Raw genomic sequence first — 8,722 nt, 5'->3', positions numbered from 1 at the left:
TTTCATTTTAGAGAGGCAACCCAAGTTGCTTTTTGTAGGGTTATATAATATAATGACATAGTTTGCAATTTGATATCAACATAAGAGACGATTTTTTGTAATTTAGTTCTAATAAAGAGAAATGACATAATAAGGTGCTATAGCCATACAAAGATACAAACCACCAAGATTTACTGGGTTTGGTTGTTGTTGTGACTTGTGATTATGAATTCTATTAAAAAAATCAATAATTATGAATTTCTATTAAAAAAAAATCAATAAATCATCTTGTAAATAGGATGGGCATGTTTGGTAGGGACCGTTTAAAAAAAGGTAAAATAAAATAAAATAAAGCAACAAGGGTAGAAGATTGCGGACGGATAACAGCGTTTAGATTTTCCAGAATCCCAGTACAATGACGGTGATTGCGGGGGGTTGCGTCCTTTCCCGGCCATTTACAACGGCACGCTCTTGGATAACCTCCGGTCAGAAATCTTTACCTACCTGCTTACACTTTATACAATTTATTATTATTTTGCTATGTATGCGTTAATAATAAGTTACTATCTTCATTCTTGAACCTAAAATTCATAGCAAGTGAATGTGGTAGCATAGAATCAAATCCTCCTTTTGTTTAATCACTCTTTTCTTTTTGAAGGAAAGCTTGTCCAAAAGTTGGAATTTCTTGGAGATGACTGCAAAACAACAACTCTCAGAACCCTTGGTATGCCCAAGAAGCTAGATCAGGGGCATGTTTGGCTTAACTTATTTCTGACTTATTAAAAGTCCTTTTCCCTCAAAATAAGTAAGAATTTCTTACTTCTTGACTTCTTGTCTCACAACAACAGAAAATCCAAACACTAAAATAAGTCCTTTTACCCACCAATAAGTCAAAAGTCAGAAAAATAAGGAACCCCAAACACCCCCCAGGTATGAATTATATGATGCTGAGGTGTGTCATCCATCACAAGTGTTATGTGGGCCTCTTGATTATTCATTCATCTTTTAACATTTGGCAGACAACAGGGATTGTACGATCCTTACCCATTTTTGCTAATGCCTTGTTATTAACTACACCTTTAGAAGCCCTAGCAGAAGCAGCAGCCTGTGAGCAGCCAGACCAATCTATCTTCAATATGAACATGCCCCTCTTGCTACTAGTCGCCCTAATTGGGGCCACCGTTGGGGGTAACCTTTACTTTACTTTTTTGCACCTAAACAATCGTCCATAATAGTTAGTATACTCCTCAATTTCGATTCGCTTCATCCTAGTTGTATGTATTCAAATGCATAGATAGATACTCCCGATTTGCTTTACTATAAGGAAGTTATAAACTGGCTCCTCATGACCGTTTCAACTTATAACCTGACCTGTCGTCTATTTTACCAATTAACGTTTATCACATATTGAATACTTACTTGCTGAAAAAGTTTGCACAAATTGCAGGACTGGTTGCTAGACAAAGAAAAGCAGAACTGCTGCGACTAAATGAACAGCTTCGCCAGATCAATGCGGCTCTAAAAAGGCAAGCAAAGATAGAATCATATGCACCAGCTTTAAGTTATGCTCCTGCTGCCACTAGAGTACCAGATGATCAAGTCCTTGTTGATCCAAGGAAGCAGGAGTTGATATCCCATCTCAAAAACGGGAAAAACTTTCTCAGAAATCAAAATCCAGAAAAGGCATATACCGAGTTCAAAATCGCACTTGAACTTGCTCAGAACCTTAAAGATCCGATTGAGGAAAAGAAAGCGGCTAGAGGACTAGGTTTGCTTTTGTTAATATATTATACTTCTTCTTTCAATGAGCATCACATGACTTGTGTTCAACATCATACAATACAATGCAGGGGCATCATTGCAGAGGCAGGGCAAGCATAAAGAAGCAATTAAATACCATTCTATGGTTCTATCAATCTCAGAAAGAGAGGGTGAGGATTCAGGAAACACAGAAGCATTTGGTGCTATAGCTGATTGTTACACCGAGATCGGTGATCTTGAGAAAGCAGCTACTTTTTATGATCAATACATTGCTAGATTGCAAGCAGATTGATAGGTTTCTTACCACACATCAAGAACCGGTTTTATCTAGTAGTGATTTGTGACGAGGCAGTTTTTTTTTTTTTTTTTTTTTTTTTTTTTTTTTTTTTGTGTGTGTGTTATGCGATTTATCTTTGACCGAATTTTTAAGACCGATTTAGTATTTATTTCGAAAAATAAAATGGGTTAGCACCATAGAAATCAATGACTAACTGATTAAACAAATTTAGGTACTTCAATGTGATATTAACCAAACACTCGAAATAAACATCGGTTGTTCACTAGAAACGAGCAAACATGTCATCACCAGCTAACGCATATCAATGAACATACACCATAAGTATCCATACTCATGGCAATATATAGAAGTGTGACAACAGTCCCAATTGGGAGGCAAATGCAAAGGTTACAACAGGGAAAAAAAGTAAACAAAAGGGAAAAGAACTAGAAAAAATAAAGAAGGTTAGTCCGCATAAGCTCATTGATAGTACATGAGTTGTTGGGCAGCAGCAACACTCTGGAAACCACCATCATATATGGCTTGGCTGGCTCCAGCAGCTGCCATATCCATTGTAGCCTGTTTGAGAGGGTGCTGGGCTTGAGGGTGCATGAGAGCCATCTTGTTCATGGCTAGTTGCCGTTCATATGCCAACATATCAGCAGCTGATAGCATTGGTGCAGGCACTGGTGGAGGTAGGGGGTTTGAGCTTGTTCCTGGAGGTGTGGGCTTGCTGCCCCACGAACACTACATTACATTACATTACATACAAAACAGTTAGCTATACAAACACATCAACAATGACTAGTTTATAGAACCTTGTAACCAACATATAGGAGGTTAGAAACTTCACAAGCACCTTAATTTGTTTGCCATAAAGAATAGATTGGGTGTTTCCCATTTGAATAGCAAGTGCAGCCTCCGTATGGTTGTTGTATCTGACAAAACCGAAATATTTGTCACGTTGCACCCTAACTTCCTCAATCACCCCAGCTCCAAGGGAATGAAAGTGACGATGAAGCTCAAGCTGTGTAACCTGCAATTTTGTGACAAAAATAATTTAATCCTTTCTATTTTGTAGGAGCGTTCAACTAAGAATGAAAAATATGCTGAGAGCCACAAAAACCGATTTAACATTTATATAACTTAATTTGTTCTACTTAAACAATTAAATTAAAGAAATAAATGAAAAAAAATATTGTTATGTGTTTTATGCATTTGTTTCTCTCTCTCTCTCACACACACACACACACTACTTCTGGTTATCTTTTATGCACTACGTACAGGTACATTATACGGTTCTCAACATATTATTGAATTTGGTTCGAAAACAAAGGTACATGTGTGTGTAATTTTCTTACTTCTGGGGCTAGGTTGCCAACGTAAACTGTTGTGTACTGTGGATTATTCTCAGGAGCATCACTGCTATTAGTTGGCTCTTTACCCTCCTCTGTAAAATCAACGATATTAATGAATTACTATAAGCCTGACTTTACCATACTCAAGATGATAGCTTTTGATGGGTAAGGTATGCATAAAGTTCTGATATTGCTCACCTGAAGACCCGTTTGTTAGCTCCACTACACTTTTTGAATCTGAAGCCTGTTTTTCATCACCAATACCAGCACCTTTTGTGGCCCAATTGCAGCGTATCTGCCTACTTCCAAGCCACTTCCCCGTTAAGTCATTTATAGCGCTTTGAGCATCCTGAGCAAGATATACACTAAATTATTTTTTATACGAAGAGATGATCAATAAATAAAGGCTTCCAAATATTTTCTTCCAACACAGATATGGAGAGTTGCACACAAGACATAAATGGGTCTATTTGGGTTATGTCTTATCTTTGGGAGGATCATGGGTTATCTTGAGAGGAGAGCGGGTCATTTGGGTTATATCGTATTTTTGGGAGATCAACTGGCAAAGAATTTTGTTGGTTAAAAGAAATCATGTCAAACGAGGATTAAAAGTCACCCAAAGTGTATATTTACTGCATTAAACCCCTAAATCATTTTCTTCAAAATCATATACCTTCCGTAATCATATTTGACACTAATTATTAATTAAAAAAATGGATTTTTTTTTGCTAAGCGATTTAAGTCAACCTAACCCATTTTGACTCGTAAAAGAGGTAGCCAAATAACCCATTACCCAACCCACCAGTCCCACTCATTTTGCCAGCCTTATCTACAAGGTCAAGTGGTGCAGCAATTATCGTTTGCAACTCTCTCCACCTGTAATCCATTATAAAATGGAAGCTGAGCAAACCATTTCCTTGCATAGTTCCACAGAAAATATAACCTGTTGGTCTCGAAAAGAAACAAACCCAAAACCACGTGAACGTCCAGTTTTCTGATCCCACATAACCCTTGCATCCCTATAATGAAGCAAAAGACATCAAACATAGAAAATAGTGTCCACATGTGTATGTAAGAGAGAGAGAGAGAGAGAAGGGAGGGGGGGGGGGGGGAGGGGAGTACTCACGAGCAGCTGCTATACACAGAGAAACATGTGTATAACATAGCATCAGTAACCTCAGGGCTGAGATCACCAACAAATATGTTAAAGTGACCTGCAAAGCAAGAAAGTAACAATCTCATTGGGACAAATCACCGTAAAAAAGTGGAGCATGTTACCATTTATCTTAAAGCAGTATATCAATGGCCTTACTTTGTTATATACTATTTGCTATATATATTGATAAAAAAAAATATATAAGGTCTACCTGATGTGTCCTCCCTCTGTCCACTGGCATATGCCCAGTTAACTTTGATAGGTTGTCCAAACCTACAAATTATTCAATAAGAAAAATGTCTTGAAGTAAAATCGCAGTGACGCATAAACACTACTTACAGATGCCTTCCATTTAAAGACAATATAGCAAGTGCAGCAGATCTTCGATCAAAGTAGTGAATGAATCCATATGATGACTGCAGATATGAAAAAATAAGGAATCTTCAGTGTGTGTGTGTGTGTATCCTGGGTATATTTGCTTTAAAGATAGGCAGGAAGCTACCTTATCTTTTCTTATAAGTTTGCAGCTTTCAACAGGACCAGTACTTGCAAAAACCTCTTGAAGAAGTGGTTCAGTCACTTGTGTATGAACATTTCCCACATACCTACATTTTCTCACACACATATATATAATATAAATAAAACTAGATGTTTACAAAAAGCAAGAACAATTAAAATAGAATTTAGCTGGAGAACCTAACAAAGTAATTAATATATGTAACAAAACCCAAACCATATATTTTACATCGTAAATCCCATGTAATTATCTTGTCATTTGGATTTTGGACTAATATACATTTTTAATTACGCTGACAATACATTTTTAATATTTTATAAACCCAACCAACGCCCATCTGGTTCAATTTGTTATGCTACGCTTAATCTAGCAATTGGTTGCTGATTCAAACCTAAGAGTAATGTGAGCGAACGTTATGACATGCATATAAAAAAATAGTCATCTGTAAACACTCACACACTGCGGCATGTGTTTGGATCAAACCCAGGAGGCAAATTTCCACTTGGTATTGGCTCGATCTGCAAAATGAAAAAAGTGAAAACTAGAAACACAACCAAATAAATACATACATAATAATAGTAACACCAAAAATTGCATTTATAAATGGCACTAATTAATGCCCAAAAAAGAATACCAAGAAAAAGAAAAAATAACCAACGCACAGCTACAGGTATATAATTTCCTGAACTCTACAATCAAATCCGAATACTAGAACAAGAACCCAAATATGTATACATTCCATAATTACATATATAACATAGCTAATACAATAAATGCATTTATAGCACTAACTAGAGCCCATTAATAGCGGCTAGAAAAGAAAAACAGAATAACCAATGCACAACTATAAGAACATAACTTCCTAAAGTCCAAAATCACACCTAAATATATTTAACACACAACACCAATTTTAAGCATAGAATCGCGAGAACCGCTTTATGTATCACATTTAAATCAATAGATACAAGTGTTTATGCGGTTCTTACAGTTCTCTACTTAAGGCCCCAAAAAGAATGGCTAAAAAATAAAAAGAACTTAACCAATGTGCAGTGTAAAGAATTACATTGTGAACTCATGCCATAATGATCTAGAAAACGCCAATGAGCAGTTGTTAAACTCGCAGCAAAAGTATATGTTCCAGACCTAATCTCCTTATGGACTATTTCTTAGTTCATACACGTCTATATATGAAGTTTTAAATTCTAGTGTAAACCCACTGCGACTAAATAGTAAATGTAAGCATCTGATAACGAAAACAAGATTATGAAGTCCATGTAGAATTATAGCAATCAACAACATAAAACAATCCATAAGCAATGCAAATACTTTTGCCTTCTGAACATACAATGATTCATAAACAACTTAAGATTAATAAAAGTAGCCAAAATTATATTGCATTATGCGTTTATCAATATCCACTACTCATAAATAATGGTTGTGATACTAGATAGCATTGTTGGTTCCGATTCTTTTATGTGCACTACAATACCTGATTTGTAAAAACCACATTTGTAGAATCCTAGAAGTCTAGAGTATATGTATATAGTGACTATATACATATACTCTAGACTTGTAGACAAGATAAGCCTCTATGTTTCCGATAAGCCTACTCATGAAACCATGGAACCTTAGATTTGTAGACAAAAGAGTGGTGATACTTAGTTAACCTACAAGCATGTCATTTTGGTGCAATGCCATGGGACCATTTGTTGTGTGTACTATGTAATCACTCATCTCATTTTGTTACCGATGAGAGGTTGTAATGGCATAGTGTGTGGATGTTGGTTTAAAGGGCATACCGGCTCAACCTAGGATTTGGAGCTTTATGTACTATCGGTGTGCAATTTAGTGCCAGTGTGCCACACATACAAAGTTTTGATATATGTTAAGTGGACACGCACATGCATCGTATTAGTATAGTTTGGATATCCACAGGCTCCCATTGTATGACCCTCTAATCTCTGTTATAGTATTATCATATTATCATATATTCATAATGCGAAAATCTAACTCAAATCTCTTTGTTCCTCCATCCAAAATAAGATAACATATTCTTCCAGCCTTCAAATCTATTCCAGCTAACCTTTAGATCCCAAAGCCTCCAATTTTACATTGAAACGTTTACAAGTCGAGTCAATCAACAGTACATAAAGAATCCACTTTGGAGAGGTTGGAGTAAATTGTAGTCATGAAAAAAAAAAAATAATAAATAAACCGAATCCTTCCACCTTGGCATAGTGAATGTTGTGGCATATATAAAAATCCTAAGCTCCCAAATGACAGCATTAACGAGCCAAAAGATGAATTCATAATAATTTAATTTTACCAGCTATCATCAATCGTTAATCAAACAAAAAAAATCAATAATCGAAATCACAAATGAGAGATTACCAAACAAAATAAAGAATTCAAAGGTGAAGACAATTAACAAAAATCAAATAATGGTCCTCCGTACGAACCTGTGGTGGAGCCAAGAGGCCAGGATGATAGAGAGATTGTTGTTGAAGAAGAGCTTGCTGCATCAATGTTTGCTGCTGCTGCTGCTGCTGTTGTTGCTTCATTCTCTGGTGTTGGTGCTGCATTCTTCACGAATGTAAGTAAATCTGCTCTACTACCTGTAAAATCGAGTGATTTAGGGTTTCATTACCCCTCGTGGGAAATGAAAAATGGAAGAAGAAAACCTCAACGGGACGGAAGTACAAAATCAACCCTCCTACTTTGTTTATAGCAACATTTCATCCCTCACACATTTTACACGTACACACAGTGTACACATTAACTTTTATACCTACTCAATTTAATTTAATAATAACGTTTAATATTTTATTAAGCCATTGTGTAACGTGTCTTATGCAAAGACAAGACAAGACAAGATATTGTGCCAGCAAAAGACCACATTTTTACCTTTCTTAATAAAATATCTCATGTTTTTTTTTTTTTTCTTTATAAAAAAATTAGTAAAAACACACCTGTCTATCTTTCAATTTATTTCCTTTGTTTGGAGTTTGGACGACATTGTTGGTTTAATACCAACTTGCAATCATTCATGAGATTTCTAGAATAGATAAACCACAATTTCAAAGTAAATATAATATAATATTTATTTTTTTCCACACGTGTTATAAAATTCAATGCTCATGTGAAACGTAAAATATGAAACAGTGATATTTCTCTCATAAAGATAAGACCAAGGATTTTTTAACCAATGTTTTAAAGTCTGGTTTTAATATTATACCGGATTTGACTCAAACACAATTTAATCAGGTGTATCAGACGGTTTAACCGGGTGTACCGGATGGTTCAACCGGTTTTACCAGATGGTTCAACCGGTACAACCAGCCGATTTAAACCGGTTTTTAAAACATTGCTTTTAACGTAAATAACTTTATATACTTTGTTTTTTTCTGTCATGTCATAATATAATGAATTTTGTTCTTTTTAGTTTAAGTTTATCATTATTATATAACTTCAAAAAAGAACTATGCTTTCTAAATATTATGTGCTTTGATTATACCATCGCGTTTAAACAATTTACAATGTGTGCTTATGTAAAGATAGAGGATCCTGTACATTAATCCAGAAATGTGAGAAGTGTATTATAACACTATATATAACACTATATAACACCATATAAACACCATATAACACCATGTAACATTATATAACAAATATAA

The 8,722-nt window shown here is 35.3% G+C and overlaps 2 protein-coding genes across 4 annotated transcripts; one reads left to right on the top strand and one right to left on the bottom strand.

The window, feature by feature from the left end:
• Positions 1–305: 305 nt before the first annotated feature.
• On the top strand, positions 306–2,103 carry LOC110880297 (protein FLUORESCENT IN BLUE LIGHT, chloroplastic). 3 transcript variants are annotated; one of them, XM_022128872.2, is made up of 5 exons: positions 306–464; positions 638–726; positions 999–1,167; positions 1,427–1,747; positions 1,830–2,103. In XM_022128872.2, the coding sequence occupies exons 1-5, from the start codon at positions 395–397 to the stop codon at positions 2,030–2,032; spliced, it is 852 nt and encodes a 283-aa protein (XP_021984564.1). In that variant the 5' UTR covers positions 306–394; the 3' UTR covers positions 2,033–2,103. The 3 variants fall into 3 exon arrangements, with proteins under 3 accessions (XP_021984564.1, XP_021984565.1, XP_035833956.1); XM_022128873.2 differs by having other exon boundaries at positions 638–703; positions 1,830–2,081; XM_035978063.1 differs by lacking the exon at positions 306–464 and having other exon boundaries at positions 642–726; positions 910–1,167; positions 1,830–2,081.
• A 141-nt stretch (positions 2,104–2,244) lies between these two features.
• LOC110880295 (oligouridylate-binding protein 1B) lies at positions 2,245–7,767 on the bottom strand. The gene is made up of 11 exons (XM_022128871.2): positions 7,508–7,767; positions 5,505–5,566; positions 5,034–5,136; positions 4,871–4,947; positions 4,743–4,804; positions 4,502–4,589; positions 4,319–4,394; positions 3,574–3,724; positions 3,379–3,467; positions 2,877–3,053; positions 2,245–2,764 (listed from the first exon to the last, which is right to left on the bottom strand). The coding sequence occupies exons 1-11, from the start codon at positions 7,628–7,630 to the stop codon at positions 2,498–2,500; spliced, it is 1,275 nt and encodes a 424-aa protein (XP_021984563.1). The 5' UTR covers positions 7,631–7,767; the 3' UTR covers positions 2,245–2,497.
• Positions 7,768–8,722: the final 955 nt, after the last annotated feature.

This window comes from Helianthus annuus, chromosome 9, assembly GCF_002127325.2.
Source record: "Helianthus annuus cultivar XRQ/B chromosome 9, HanXRQr2.0-SUNRISE, whole genome shotgun sequence".
Lineage (NCBI taxonomy): Eukaryota > Viridiplantae > Streptophyta > Magnoliopsida > Asterales > Asteraceae > Helianthus > Helianthus annuus.
The sequence above is the reverse complement of the archived record's forward strand: the minus strand, read 5'-3'. Positions and strand labels throughout refer to the sequence as shown.

Excerpts from the sequence above, each read along its gene's own strand:
- LOC110880295 (XM_022128871.2), bottom strand. The coding sequence starts at position 7,630 with ATGCAGCACCAACACCAGAGAATGAAGCAACAACAGCAGCAGCAGCAG. Across the intron at positions 5,567-7,507 it reads GCCTCTTGGCTCCACCACAG|ATCGAGCCAATACCAAGTGG; the intron begins GTTCGTACGGAG and ends TTCATTTTGCAG. Across the intron at positions 3,468-3,573 it reads GCTAACAAACGGGTCTTCAG|AGGAGGGTAAAGAGCCAACT; the intron begins GTGAGCAATATC and ends TTGATTTTACAG.
- LOC110880297 (XM_022128872.2), top strand. The coding sequence starts at position 395 with ATGACGGTGATTGCGGGGGGTTGCGTCCTTTCCCGGCCATTTACAACG. Across the intron at positions 1,168-1,426 it reads AATTGGGGCCACCGTTGGGG|GACTGGTTGCTAGACAAAGA; the intron begins GTAACCTTTACT and ends CACAAATTGCAG. Across the intron at positions 1,748-1,829 it reads GAAAGCGGCTAGAGGACTAG|GGGCATCATTGCAGAGGCAG; the intron begins GTTTGCTTTTGT and ends AATACAATGCAG.